General features: G+C 51.2%; 1 protein-coding gene and 1 non-coding gene across 9 annotated transcripts in view; both read left to right on the plus strand.

Annotated features, from left to right (window-relative positions):
* The window catches only part of VPS13D (vacuolar protein sorting 13 homolog D), a 257,865-nt gene extending 244,903 nt beyond the window's left edge, over window positions 1-12,962 (plus strand). For all 8 annotated transcript variants that reach the window (XM_030324829.1, XM_030324831.1, XM_030324832.1 and 5 more), the window contains 2 exons: window positions 8,155-8,395; window positions 10,035-12,962. In XM_030324829.1, the coding sequence (XP_030180689.1) occupies window positions 8,155-8,395; window positions 10,035-10,166 (373 nt within the window). In that variant the 3' untranslated portion in view covers window positions 10,167-12,962. The remainder of the gene's footprint in view (window positions 1-8,154; window positions 8,396-10,034) is intronic.
* Window positions 8,600-8,737, plus strand: LOC115522678. The gene has a single exon (XR_003971562.1). It is a non-coding gene; the product is annotated as a small nucleolar RNA ACA59 (small nucleolar RNA).
* Window positions 12,963-14,879: the final 1,917 nt, after the last annotated feature.

A 14,879-nucleotide genomic window follows, 5' to 3' on the forward strand; every position in this document is an offset into this window, starting at 1 on the left:
TTTCATTTTCAGTAGAATGGCATGTGCCAAAAACACAAGGGAGAAATGGTGTAGGACAGCTAACGTAGGATCGTTCCCAGTGAGATACACGCACATTGAAAACAGAGCCACGTAAAGCTGGAAACTGGAATCAAACTGAAGTCAGTAAAATAGATTTCGTGAAACCCTTGAAATTTATACGAGCTGGGAAAAGATATTGGCATGAATGAATTTTGACTCTAAAGATGAAAACCATGTGTCACTACCCAAGTTTGTGGGTTAAATCTCGCCAGTGAATGTTGAAGAAAGCACGTGACCATGGCCTTCCTCGGCATACAAGGAAGAAGCCATCGGGGAACCCGGCAAATATTTCTCTGAAGTATTCTCGGTTGTCAGGCTGGGTCTTCATGGTGACGTGAACATTAGAATCATCGCTTTGCAAGAAAGGAGTTTTCAAGAAACGCACACAACTGCCAAATTATACCTCTGACTTTTATCCTAGACTTGTAATTAAAAACATATTTAAAGACCTAATTATTTGCATATTTTCCTTCAGAGTTAACCCCTTAAAAGGGTCTTTAATACCTTGCTCTACTGTTCTAACTAAATGTTTCCACATTTTTTTCCAGTTAGACTCACTGTTTCACTTCTGGAAAATGTTGTGTAATTACTTCCTGATGTAGTGAAAACCCCACAAAGTCCCCAGTGCCATGGGCACTTCAACTGTGTTCTCCCAGATCAAGTTTCATTTAATTTTTTTTATTTTATTTCATTAATTAGTATTAAAAAGATAGTTACTGACATACGATTTAAGGTCTGGCCAGCTAAAAAGGCTTCAGCTTTTGGAAGAATCAACTGCTTCTCTGGTATGCTACAGGATTATCACTGCTTCCCATCCTTTGCAGTTTGGGTTTTGAAACAGGATCCTGGGTTAAGATGATGTTAAAGTAAAATTTGTCCAATCTGATTAAATTATTTTTTCCTTGTAACTAGTGTCTCATCTGTAGCCAGGGATCTCATTTTCATTTAAGAAAGAAGAAGAGAAAGAAAGGAAAACAAGTCCCTATTTTATTTCCACAACTTTATCACAAAGTGACCCACCAGCATTGTAAGCCTTAGGGTGGCTCTTACCTTTTAAGAAAAGGTTCCCATGAGCAACCCGCATGACCTAAGAAACTGCTCTGATCTACCGCTTCCTGGAGTTTGACCACTGGATTGTATTTTTTATTTTATTATTTTTAAAAAAACTTTTTTAACATTTATTCATTTTTTGAGAGACAGAGAGCCAGCACAAGCAGGGGAGGGGCAGAGAGAGGGGGAGACGCAGAATCCAAAGCAGGCAACCGGAGGCAACGAACCGTGAGATCATGACCTGAGCCAAAGTCGGACGCTTAACCAACTGAGCCACCCAGGTGCCCCATGGATTGTATTTTTTAAATGTTGTTTCAGACAATAACATTTATGAGATTTTTATTTTAGTACAGAGAAGTATAAAAAAAAGAAAAGAAAAATAGCCTATTAACCCAGCAGCCAAATAAGCTCTTTCTCTGTTTGATGAAAGGAATTCATGCACATGGTCAGCACATTCAAGTACAAAAAGAAATAAAAACAAAAATAAAATTTTCCTTTCTTGCCCTCCATGTAAACATACTTGTGTATGGCATTTTGGATCTTGTCTTTCTTGACAAATTGCAGATGAGACAGAAATCAGAATTTATTTTTTTTAGAGCACAGATTATGGTGTTGATTCTAACAGCATAGAATCACAAATATAAGCCTTATAGTAACATATATAGTCTCAAAACAAAAACAAAAGACGAGTCCTTTTGAGGAACGGGCTAAAGCTCGTTAGCTTTCATTTTCTAAACCTGGAAATACTCTGCCAATAACCATAGACACTTAGGGAATTGGACATTCTTGGATATGCCCCTGAATTAAAACTCATTTGACAGATTAGCCAGCTGTGCCGATAAAAGTGAATGGCTTGACTAAATCTTTAGTAAATTAGATCAAGAGTTCTAAGAGAGTTTTTTTAACTTGACTGCTGGGTAAAATATATCCAACATACAAAGTTGCCTGTGCTCTAACAAACTCCTGAGGACCTTACAATGTGAATTCTCTGTCAGTTTCTAAGACTACCTAAGGCATAAATGTATCGAATGCTAGTATGTGCCAGGAAGAGTAAGAAATGTGCTTTTTCCTTGCAGAGTTCGCAGTCTTGCAGGGGAAGCAGACAGGATTACCAACTATCTGTAACATATGATTGCTTTTAAAATAGAAGCGTGAGCCATGTGTTATGAGGCCTCAAGGGGAAGTGATTAATTTATTCTCGGAGAGCCAGGGAAGGCTGTGGACAGTTGGCCTGGTCCTGCAGGATGAGGAGAACGTGCCCAGGGGAGAAGAGAGAAGGGCCCGTATACAGAGAAGGGTGCCGGGCACAGGCACAGACGGTGGCTGAGCTACTGGCATTTCTGGAGGTTTGGGGCTCACCAGGTGTGGTGGCAGCACCCATGTGGGAAGGTGGCTCACAGCCCAGAGCCTAAGAGCCACACCGAGTTCACCTGTCCTATAGGCGGTGGTGAGGTTTTGAAGACGATCCCACTCAGAATTACATATTAAGGACGGAACCTTGCCGGCAGCAGAGAAATGGATCAGAGTCAGATGAGACAGGAGGGCAGGGCAGTGGCGGGGGCGAGGGGTGGGGGGCGGCCAGCGGCGCCCTGGACGTAAGTGGCCCGGTGAACGGTGGAGGCACCTCTCGCTCCGGTAGCAGTGAAAAGGATTGGGGAGGACGGAGTCGAAGGTATCTGGGGAGAAGGCGTCAGCGTAATTCACAGTCCTGCTGGCTGAATACAGATTCGGAGTGAGGAGGGGGTGAAAGTGACCCCCAAGCCTCTTGCGCATTTGGCTGTACCAAGATACGGACCGGCGAGCGTGACAGGCGGGGGCAGGGAGGGGGGTGGAGGAGAAGGAGCAGCCTAGCAGAGCACATCCTGAGTGTGAGGATGTGTGGGATGCATTTGTGTGGAAAACCAGGCTCAGACACAGATTTGGGGGTCACGGATGGACTCAGAGGGGTGACACTTTTGGGGGGTGGTATTCTAGGAGCGCTTTTGCAGTGAGATGACTCAGAACTTTTCCATTTTGAAATGACTCCAAAATTGAGTAGAATATGGATATACAAATAGAGTTAATAAGGCAAAAAACAAAAAGTGGGAGGAAAACAAAGAAATCAACTTGAAGAGGGGGGGGGGGGTGAAGCGGTTACTTGGCAGATTGCTCTCTCCCCAAGGACCAGTTAGTTGGTCCTGAACCTGTTTTCCATGTGGCTGCTGAGAAGGGCACTCATTTCTCCAACCCGCTGATGTGAGGGTCTGGGGACTTGTAAGGCCCTCCCCCTCCGTCAGGGTCACTTAGCATCTGTCTCAACGGAAGAAGGAAATTGCGGTGGCCGCCATCAGCGGAGCACCTCTTCCGTGCAGAGGCGACGGGCAAGGCCGGCTGGTCGCATGTCAGCTGCGCGACTTGGAGAGGGCGTCGCTACCTACCGCCGAGCGAGAGACCGCAGCTAACGTTGGTGATGCCGTTGGTGGCCGAGAGTGCCCCTGTGGTGTTCGTGGTTGGGGGATGTTGTTAGCAAGAGTGGGTTTTCCTTCTGTGGCATCGGACCTTGCCAGAGTGACCCACTGTCAGCACCTGTCACCTCGGAGAATGATGTAAGCCGTGTGCCCCAGCCTTTCTGAAGAAACTTCTGACCTTGATCCCAAGGTCGAAGTCCCTTCTTTCTCCCCTTAATTTTTTTTTTTTAACATGTATACATTTTTGAGAGAGACAGAGACAGAGAGACAGAGCATGAATGGGGGAGGAGCAGAGAGAGAGCAAGTACAGAATCCGAAGCGGGCTCCAGGCTCCGAGCTGTCGGCACAGAGCCTGACGTGGGGCTCGAACTCACGGACCACGAGATCATGACCTGAGCCGAAGTCGGACGCTTAACCGACTGAGCCACCCAGGCGCCCCGCCCCCCTTTCTCCCCTTAAAGGATGATGAAAAGTAAAACTTTTACCTAAAGTCTAAAAATCTTATTTTTTATAGAAGCAGTTGTAGTGTCTGCACCAACCTAAAATGTATCACCAGGGCGCTGGGTGACTTCCCTAGTTCCCTCCATATTTGAAGCATAGAGCTTATCCAGATGCTTTGTGTTTCAGGCCACAATTTTTTTCATTCTCCCTCCCTCCCTGTGGGTTCTTACTAGGTCAAAGGCTGGAAGGATGTGCTCACGATCAGCCTGAGACCACACTGGCTTTCTTCCTGTGTCATCCCCTGAGGTTTCACAATCGTCCCTCATTTATGGGTCAGAAGCAGCCCCGTGTGAAACACAGTTGTTCCAGAAAGACAAGTGGGAAGCCAGGGGTCTGGACTGGGCTCCAGGGCAACAGTAGCTGCTGCCGCTCTGTGAGCAAAACCCCGAGCCTCTCAAGTGGAGCCCACGAAAGCCTGTGGAGAGAAGCTTCTGCAGGAGGATGGCCAGGAGGGGAGGGAAGCGCCATGGCTCTGGAGAAGAACGGGACAGACAGAGGAAAGCGCCTTTAGCAGAAGGAAAGCTGCCTCGGCCAACTGCTCCGATCACCCTGAGCTGTGGGTCCCCTCACAGATGAAATGCTTGGGATCTGTCTCCACAACAGGAGACCCCTAGTCTAGAGCCCAGTTTTAATTATTCTTTGGTGTGATTTCCAGATTTTGTAACAAAGAGAAAGATGACCGACAGGAAACCCCGAGTCTTGGTGGTTGGTTATAGGAGCACTAGGGAAGCGTCGGGGGAAACGGGGGGCAGAGCTTTGCAAAGTCAGTCTCTGGGTTCTTGTTCCAACCGTCGTTGGGGACCTGGCACCCCAGCCGTGGCTTCACTGTCTCCCTTCCTCCTGCTCTCCATTGTACCATTGACTCTGATCTGCTTTTGATTTGAAAAGACTTTAGAAGAGTTCATGGAGGGACGCCTGGGTGGCTCAGTCAGTTAAGTGTCTGACTCCTGATTTTGGCCCAGGTCATGATGGGATCGAGCCCCACATCGGGCTCCTCCCTGAGCATGGGACCTGCTTGGGATTCTCTCTCCCCATCTCTCTGCCCCTCCCCCCTCCCCCCCCCGCAAATAAATAAAGAAGAAGAAGAAAAAGAAGTTCACATAAATGTCCAGAAAGTGTTTCTAATGCGTGGTGGCTTCAGGGCACGAAGGGAGCCCCTGGTCACAGAACAGAGGTCTATGCACGTTCACAAAGCTGTCGCTCTCCCCTCACATTTCTGTGTGGCCGTGAATTCTTTAGACGTTCCTGGCAGGTAGTATCCCCTCTGTCGTCAGATGAAGGAACTGACCCAGAAGGACAGCAGCTGGGCTGCTCAGGGTCGCCAGGCCTGGCAGCGTCTCCCTGCCCTCGCGGCCTGTGTTTCCGCCTCTGTGCGAAGATGCCTCAGGAGAGCACCCGAGCTCAGGGCCTCGCTTCCTCCCAAAGCAGTCCTGGCCTGACTGAGGACTTGTGCCATCTGTGGCATCTTGGAAAGAAGTCTATTTTAAAGCCTATAAAAGTGTTCCAGTATGGAAAGTGCACTAATAATTCAGCCACCCTGGCCCCGGTGTGAGAGCAGCTGCCCGGATGGAAAGGCCTTGGCTCTTTCTAGAGGCTGTGCCTAAATGTCAGCTACAGCAGGTGCCAAACGAGTGAGAGTGGGGGCAAGGACCAGAGGAAAGGAAATAAACTCAGTTGAAATATTTTTTTTTTTTTTAACGTTTGTTTAGTTTTGAAAGACAGCATGAACAGGGAAGGGGCAGGGAGAGAGGGAGAATCCGAAGCAGCTCCAGGCTCTGAGCCGTCAGGACAGAGCCTGGCGCGGGGCTCAGACCCACGAACCTCAAGATCATGACCTGAGCTGAAGTCCAACGCTCAACCAACTGTGCCACCCAGGCGCCCTATCAGTTGAATTTTTAATGCACATTCCTGCTCTCATCCCAACTGAGGTGGCCAACGTTGGGGTCTCTTGAGAGCCCATTGCCTGCCCAGCCCACCCGTGCTCAGAAACCATAAGCTGATCTGGGTTTTCACACTAGTTGCGCAGCAAGTTCTGGCCCTGCGGTGCTTCCTCTCTGTCAGGATGCTTTTTTCATTTCTCTCTCTGTCTGTCTCTCTCTGTTTCCTCTTTTCTTTCCCCAGATGACCTATTTTATTTTTTTATTTTTGAGAGAGAGAGAGAGAGAGAGAGAGTACGCACGCAAGTTGGAGAGGGGCGGAGAGAGAGGGGGACAGAGGATCCGAAGCTGGCTCTGCACTGACAGCAGCGAGCCCAGCACGGGGCTCAAACTCACGAACCTCGAGATTATGACCCGAGCCGAAGTCAGACTCCACCGACCGAGTCACCCAGGCGCCCTGGGACAAGCTATTTTAGATTCTGTTTAGTTCGATGAAGTGATAATGCTGTCCCCCTAAAGACTGTCAGAACCTGGAATGTGGGAAATTCTGTGCTAAGTGGCCTGGACACCAAAAGCTGCTGGGTACTTCTAATTTTGGCATCGAGACTTTACAAGTCTGCATTCTTGGATTGCCACCCAGTTAGAATAGAACAATAAACCCCAATTTTTGTCATGCAAGGCTGTAATTAAAGCGGCAACTGAAACAGGCAGATACTGAGCGTGTAGGGGGTGGCTCTCTCGGTGGGGGCGGGCTCCTGGGGAGACGTGGGGGCGTAGGATGCAGACCCCACTCTTACCTCTGCGTAGAGAGCCGAGGGTTTGGCAGTGCTTCTGAAGGTAAGCAGCTAGGCATTCAGAAGCGGGGGCAGGACTGGAGGATTCCAGGCAAGCTTCATGGAGGAGTTGGAACTGGGAAATCGTCAGGTGGGGAGACTTTCAATAGGTTGTGCTCTGGAAGGGTGGGGGGGGGGTCTCTAAGCCTGCAGGCGAGCGGGTGCCCAGCACATGCTTGGGTCTGAAAGGAGACGGGCCCGTGCCCCAGCGGCCCATGCCCGGGCCTCCGTCCCCTCAGTGTTCTGTGACCACAGAGAAACAAAGCCATCCTGGGACCCCAGTCCCCAGGCAGCCCCGGGGAGAGCTTCCCTCGGCCCAGCGACCGCAGTTTGGAAATTCCTCTCAGGACATCAAGTCCCAGGGGGCCAGAGCTTGACAGCCAGCCTGTCGTCAGCTCTTAGTATTCTTGCCGTCATCTGGTCTCTTTTGCTGTCCCTCGACGTCGCCGCCCCATTGTGGAAGGCTGTCACAAGATGCCACAGAGGCAGCCAGGCCCCGGAGAGCTGCCGCGGCGGTTTCCAAGGGTCACTGCCCTTCATTCAGGAGCTGAGCTGAAAGGTTTGACGTGCATAAATTTCCACTTTAAATCTGTGAGCTCCATGGAGGAAGGGGAATGAGATTCCCCGCCCCGCCCCCCCCCCCCAAGTGGCCCTACAGCCCCTGCAAGTAAGGACTGGAAGTTAGTCAAATCGGGATTATAGCTTCCCTTCAGAAAGCACTTTCCAGTTTATTAGAGTTTTCTGAACACGCGGTGGTATTCTCCCGGGTTCCCCATCACCGAAGCGTGGAGCGGAGACCGGGCTGGGCCACCTCGTTGGAACCGTGACGAGGAAGGACCGGGGTGCACGTGTGCGAATGCTGGAGGCGTCGTGCCGCCTTCTCGCAGCAGCCTGCCTGGGAAACCTCGTTAATTCTGCGTGCCCCCTGCGTCCCCACCACCCCGCCCGTGTGAACGTTGTCAGCGGCTACTTCAGTGGGTATCGAACGGCATTATATTTTCTCCCTCTGTTCTGCCCAGCAAAGCCCGGTTCCATTTCCTCTGGGCCTCAAACTCCCTAAAAACTCTCACTGAAAAAGAAACCCCGCACAGTGCAATTCCAGGGTATAGAATTGTACTGTTGGTCGTCGTCCCGAGCTACTTGGATCCAGCACCCCGTGTACGGGGCCATGTGCCATACGGGCCGGGGAGGTCACTGACACCCTTAGTCCAGATTTACAGATGAGGGAACTGAGGCTCAAGGGGTGGTAAACGTGAGGGAGCCTGGTCAGGAGCCCACACACCAGGCCGCCTCCCCTTCCTTCGGCTCAGTGACTGGGAGTGGCCCGGCGCCGTGGGTCGAGGCCACGCTCGGTGTGCCCTTCTGACCTTTCCCCCTCTCTCACAGCTTCATAGCCGTGGAGAACATCGACAGCTACTGTGTGCTCATCTCCTCCAAAGCCGTTTACTTCCTGAAAAGTGGGGACTATGTGGATCGAGAGGCCATCTTCCTGGAAGTCAAATACGACGATCTCTACCACTGCCTCGTCTCCAAGGACCACGGGAAGGTGTATGTGCAGGTGACCAAGAAGGCTGTGAACTCAAGCAGTGGAGTGTCCATCCCTGGCCCTTCCCACCAGAAGCCCATGGTGAGTACCCACCTGGCCTGTCTTCTTCGTGCTGCCCCCCCTCCCTCCCGAATTGGCGTATTCCGCGGCTGAGAGATAGAAAGGGCCCCCAGATCGCCTCTGCCCTGCTTACGCGTTTCAACAGGGATTCACTTTAGGTTTACACTGGGCGGTCACTAATCCCCAGGGGTACTGCTTCTCAGTCCTGCATACAGAAGGAGCTCAGTGTGTGCGTTAACTGGGGTGACGCTGCCCTCCCAGCTCTACCAGTAACGACCCCACCAGTTCCTCGGCACTTGTGCCTCCACTGCCCGTCGGTACGGCACAGACAGCCATGCCAGCTCTAGTTAGTGGGGGAGACCTAACGACGTGATACGTGGGGGGGGGGGGGTTATCCCTAAAATGCGACTCTTCAGTGCACTGAACCTGAGGTCTTACAGCACATACTGGCTTCTCTGTCGTTTCTCCTCTATAACAATTGCAAACTTTCCTCTTCTGCACAAAGAAGCAGTATCTAGCATAGCGAAGGCCCTTCCGCAGAATAAACTCAAAATAAGTATTTGTGAATAAAATGGATACATTGCCTCCAAAGGGTACAAGGTACTGTCACGGCAGGACTTGCATTTGAAAGCTATTAGTATTCAATAACATTCCTATTAATAACCAGCATCCATTAAGGATGTGCCCTGGGCCAGGCTGGATACTAAGTACTTCCTGAGGGTCACGTGCTGTTGTGCTGCCGTCTTTCACACTTGACTGGTCAGGAGGCTTGGTGAGGGCAAGTGCCTTGCGCGAGGTTATATGGCCAGCGCTGGAAGGAACTGGGGCTTCAACCCCAGGTAGTACGACTCCAGAGCTGGCAGTCTAGACCACTTTGTTTGCCGCTTCCGCTCGGAGAGACCTGTTGGCTCAGCAGAAGCGCATGTGAGGAGACCCGCCATCTCCATAGTCTGACTTGGTGGCTTTTCGTGAAACCCAGGTGTTCGTCATGCTCACTTTTCACCCGGCATGCCGCGATTTTCAAAGCTGCTCTTGAGAACGATGTGCCATTCAAAATGGCCCTGCTTCTTCTCCCTGGCTCTCTCTACAGATCAGAAACCACAACCAACCTCGCTGGGCCTCTCTCCTCAGAAACCCCTTGACCTTCCCCTGCTCAGGAATGCACTTGGGTTTGGCTTGGCTTGCGCAGGCTCCCCTGGGGTCGTCGGCTTAAGCCAGGGCTGGTAGATTCACAGAGTTAACACCCAGAAGTTGAGTATTTCCACAAGTTCCTTTTTGTGATGGGGAGCCTTGCCCAGCTACACTTCTCTCCTTTCAAAGCAGCTGAGCAACTCAGCATTCCTGATAGGAAAGGCCTCGAGACGTTAGTTTGAGGATTCTTCTTCCCTCTTTGACTGGCACCAGACATTAGAGGTGAACCCCCTCGGTGCAGCCCTTTCTTCTTGCTCTCGGTCTTGCCTCAGCAGACCCCCGTCTCCTCAGAGCTGAGGCTCACTGGCTCTCGGTTAGAGGGTGTCCCAAATGTCAGATAACTGTGGTTTGGCTACCCCGTCACCTGGGACGTATGTCAAAGACGCGGATTCCAGGAATCTGCCCGCGTCCTGTGATTCGTTTGGCCTCCACCTCGGGGGCAGGTCACTCATTCTGTTCTGCTCTCCAGGTCCACGTGAAATCGGAGGGCCTTGCCGTCAAGTTGTCACAAGAGATAAACTATGCAAAGAGCCTTTACTATGAGCAGCAACTTATGTTAAGACTCACTGAAAATCAAGAGCGGTTGGAGCTGGACTCCTGAAAAATCCCAGCTGCCAGAGAGACGCTCGCAGACACAAGCCCCAAGTCAATCGGGAGGAAAGGCCCAAAGGCTTGGCCTAAATCAGAGGCAAAACCGGAAAAAGGTTGGAGGGGGGGCTGTCAAGGAACGAGGGGACGATACGAACGGAAACCGTATTAATTTGTGGGTGGGTTGGGGGGTTCCTTTAGATTGCGGGGAAGTAATTTTTAAAAGGTATTGGCTGAATAACGTTAAAAAAAATGTACTGAGATGAATCTAATTTTTAGATTGCCCTGTATTTTGTTAACATGTATATATGTACAACTGTGTGTTTGTAAATATGCAGGAGCGTTTCTGAGCAGGGCCTGTGACGTGTGTAAAGGTTTGTTAGCTGTAAAGTAATATAAAGTTATATTGGATCTTCTATTGCACTAATTCTGCATGTGTAATTCAGGGTACTCGCTACAAAAAAGGCATTCTTGAAAGGTGAAGAATGTTCCATGTTAGCTTTGGAAACCAGAGTATTTGCAGGAAGAGGACGGAGGGGAGGTGGGCGGCCTCGAGGCTGGAGCGGGAGGGCAGCCCCCAAAGGAGGTGGCTCAGAAACCAACTCGTCTTTTATTTATTTCCCACCCCCCCCCCCCCTTTTAAGAGTAGTTCCTAGATTATCACAGATTCTTTTCCCTCCATCTGTCTGTTTGGCTTTGTCCTGACTAGTCTTGCACACACACACACACACACACCAGCATTGTAAGTCTGTCTTGGGATGTTGTCAGAGAGGATCAGTTTGAAACACCGGTAGGCTCTGTTGATTTCGAAGGGGAGAAAAAAAAAAATCTCACACAACTGTTTGTTTTAACAAATCAGAAATCCACAGATCTATCAGAAGCCCACAGTTAAGAATGCCCTCCTTTCCTTTCGGAACAACAACAAGGAGAAAGTCCTAGAACTCTTTTCTCTTTTGATAAAGCCACAGGCAAGCACCACAGCCGCCCAGCCCTGGGCTCAGTGATGGCAACACTGGGACGAGAAGGGAGAGGGAGAGAGCCTCAGAAAAGGGAATGAAATCCGAGTATTAAAAAGCCGTTTTGCAAGTTTTTCATGGAACCGAGATTTGGCTAAAACATCTCTTGTCCTCAGTGTTAAATTCCAGCCAGTAGCAAGGCCTGGTATGAGTGCCCTCTTCTGCCTGGGTCTTGTTCTTGTTGTTGGAATAAACAGGTTGGGAGCGGGAGCTCACTCTAGAATGAATGACTAGCCTTGTGATTTTAACATTTTCATTTTGATAGAACTAATCGGTTTCAACAACCTCGTCCCATGTGGCGGAGATCGAGAATGACTCGGTGGATCGGCAGATGTGTGCAAGGTTTGGGTGTTTGTAACTCTTGACCCAAACCCTTCCAAGACTCACATGAAGCTGATCTGTCCATCTCACCATCCCTCCCCTCTGCGCACATGCGCGTGTGCGTGCGTGTTTTTAAAGAAGCAGGAAGGGAGCTTTAGCACAAGTGCTCGAGAGCTCTAGCTCAGTGGGGTTTTCGAGGACCGCCTTGAACCCCAAGGTCTGTGTGGTCTTCGCCGACTCTAAGTTGGTGGGTGGCCGCGTTGAAGCTTAGCTCGCGAAGGGTTGGGGTGGGTTTGGGTTTGTCGTTTGTTGGCGTGTTTTGGTTTTTTTTTTTGCTGGGTGCCAGTCGTGACTGCGTCCCCTCACGCACAAGATCCCCAGCAGGGTGACCTGTGTCTTCCTCACCAGCCTCCTCCTCTGCGCCCCACAAGTCTGCCTTGTGATTTTTGTCATCAGTGACCCACTGCCAGAGATCACCGCCCCTTAAAGGTGAAACTCTCAGAAGGGTTGATTGTTTGCCTCAGTGAGCCTTCTGTCGCTTTCTGGAATGAAGTCGGTGGAATTTCGTAAGACTGACGAGGGCGGCCTTGGGTCCCGTCCCCCCAAACCACCCCCCCCCCCGGGGCAGCTGTGACGCAGCAAGCCGGTGGGGGGCGCAACGCTGCTTCCTGAGGGACCCAGGGAGGTGTTCGGATGCCCTCCTCTGGGCTCCTTTCTAACATTAGCTCTAGAAACAGTCGCGCATCTCGGTGGGTCATGCGAGCCCTCGCTGCCGGAAGGGGCCTGAGAAGAGGCTCCCGCTAGAGCTCCCTCACGCCAGCCACGGTGGGAAGGCTTCGGTGGGGCTCTGGACTTGGTTTCCTGCTTGGCCAGGAAAAAATTCAAAGCTCTGAAGGAAGCAGGCCCTGCCCCTGGCTCCTTGAATGCCCCATTTCTTTTTCAATTGGTGTTTAGCCCTTGATGTCTGAGACTTTGTTATGATAATTTCTACCGATTTTCATGCTGTCCCAAATACCCAGTTTCTCTCTGAGGAAAGTAAAATAAATTGAATAAGGAGAAATTGGATAAGGAGAAATCAAAAGCCATCCTAATTCCCTGACCAGGCATGGTTGGCAGACCCAGCAGGGCCCTGCGGCCAGTGCTGCTGCTCTGCCCCCGGGGAGGGCTCCCCCGAGGGGCTCAGGCCGATCCCCTGCGCCCACCGACCGACCAGAGGGCAGGAAAGCAGACCTCTCAGCAGCCCCAGCTTGGTGGGTACTCACCTGGGTGTTCAGAAGGTTCTAGGGCCACTGTGTTTTTAAGCATCATCTGTGCCTCAAAATACCATAGTAGCTGCTTGATAAAATCCTGGTTCTCCACTGTGTAAACATGATTCTATACAATCACCCATCTGTTAAGACTCTTTCGTCTGTGTCTCATATCAGAGTCGTTATTTTTCTTCCTGTGGAATAAAATGCTTTATCAACTTCCCAGACAGGTCGTTCTCTTCTGGTTTCTTGGTGTTGCGCAGATTCTAGAACCGGTGCCAGTGATCGATGCCAGACACATCCTGACGTCCACAGGAACACAAAACCTGTCCCCTCGCTCCAGGGAAGCATGATCCTGGGGCAGATCCTCACCTTGAACATTATTTCACTTTCCAAGAGTAAGCCGCCCGTTCCGTGCTCCAAGCCCGGCTTTGTGCGGCCAGCCTCTCACCCCACCACTCAGGCGAGCAGCCTGGGCCCCGGCAGGGAGGAACTTCTCATATTTGCTGAGAAGGGGAGACCCCAGGAGGAAGAGCTTTGGAGCTCACTTTGGACGTGTTAAGTTCAAGGTGCCTGCTTGATGCAGAAGGCAGTGGGGCCCACGAGTCTGGAGCTCAAAGAGGTGAGTCCAGGCCAGAGGCGCCCGATTGGGAATCATCAGCACACATATGACAAGCGGAGCCTGGATGAAATCCCCAAGGGAGTTGAGAGGGAGTAGCGAAGAAAAGAGGCCCCGGATCTGAGCCCTGGGGCTCCCCAAAGTCTAGAATTGAGACAGACGGAGGGGAAGAGCACAGGAGATGGCAGGGCCATCCACAGACACAGACGTGAAGCCAGGAGGGCGCGGGTCCTGGAAGCCGAGTCCAGAAAGGTTTCAGAAGGAGGGAGGCTATTAAATGCTGCTGATAAATCAGGTGGGTTGAGGACCGGCAACACTAGGTTTCCAGCATCGAGGTCACCAGAGCCTTCTAGAGCAGTCTGAGTAGCGCGGAGAGGGTAAGAGCCAGATTGCGTTGGAGTCAACAGGAAAATGGGAGGGGGGGAAGTTGGAGACAGCGCACGTTGACAGCTCTGTGGAGTAAGCTGGCCGTGAACAGAAGGAGAGAAGTGGCTGGTACTTACTTCGAGAAAGGGTGGGGGGCAATAATCAAGGAAGACAGTGAAAGGGGACAAGGGAGACTGGCCAGGAAGAGGGGTGGATGTGGTAGAAACTTCAGAAGATTCTCGTTTCCTCATTTCCGTTGCTTCTCTTTGGTCACATTAGCAGAGAGGTGGGGGGGTGGGGGGTGACGGGGACCTGGAGGAGGAGGGGAATACAAAACAGTCACTGAAGATCATGGGCAAGGGAGCAGACAGGGAAGTATGTGCAGTGGGTCAGCCAGGAAACATGGAGGGCCCGTTTGAGGTTGGGGATCATGAATTTAAGGGGAGACCAGGCAGCCTGGCTCTGGTTTCCTCCAGCCACACTCAGCTGCACGATTCAGCGTGGAACGGGCAAAGAGTTGGATTAATTGAGAAGTGTCCCGTCCTGCCCATTCAGATGCCCCAGTCCCCGTTGCCCACAGGAGCTCATTAAGAGTGAGCCTGCCAGAAGCCAACGTCAGACAGAAATCCGAGAACGCAAAAGAAGGGAGGGGCTACACTCTCCAAACCAAAGCACACACCCAAAGAAGGCGCCCTTCCAAGTGGGAGAGCTTCTGGGAGGTGTGGCTCGTGTCCCCAAATGCAGGACCGCACAACCTGAATCCTGCAGGGGCTCCGGGACAGGAGGACCGTGTTCGAAGACACGCCGTCTGGGCCCTCTAGGCCTTGGAGACACTTGGCACAAGAAGGGGGTGCGTGGGACATCGACCTTTCTCAATGGTGGCATGCCACCAGTTCACTGAGACCAGGTCCTAAGCATCTACAGGATTGACCCGGCTGATGGGTACAGAGTGCGGTCCTGTCTTCAGTTTGCATTTCCCTAGCAGCGAATTAGGCCATCTTCTCATCTGTACCGACTTGTTAGGAATGGCTGCTGAGTTACAGCAGTTGCCCTTTCAGCATCTAGCCTTAGCACCGTATTGTTTTTTCTCCTCACCTCGTTCATGATGTTGCTAGATTTCCTGGTAGGTACCACCCTTACTCCCTAGAATAAGCCCC

This window comes from Lynx canadensis, chromosome C1 (genome assembly GCF_007474595.2).
Source record: "Lynx canadensis isolate LIC74 chromosome C1, mLynCan4.pri.v2, whole genome shotgun sequence".
Classification (NCBI taxonomy): Eukaryota; Metazoa; Chordata; class Mammalia; order Carnivora; family Felidae; genus Lynx; species Lynx canadensis.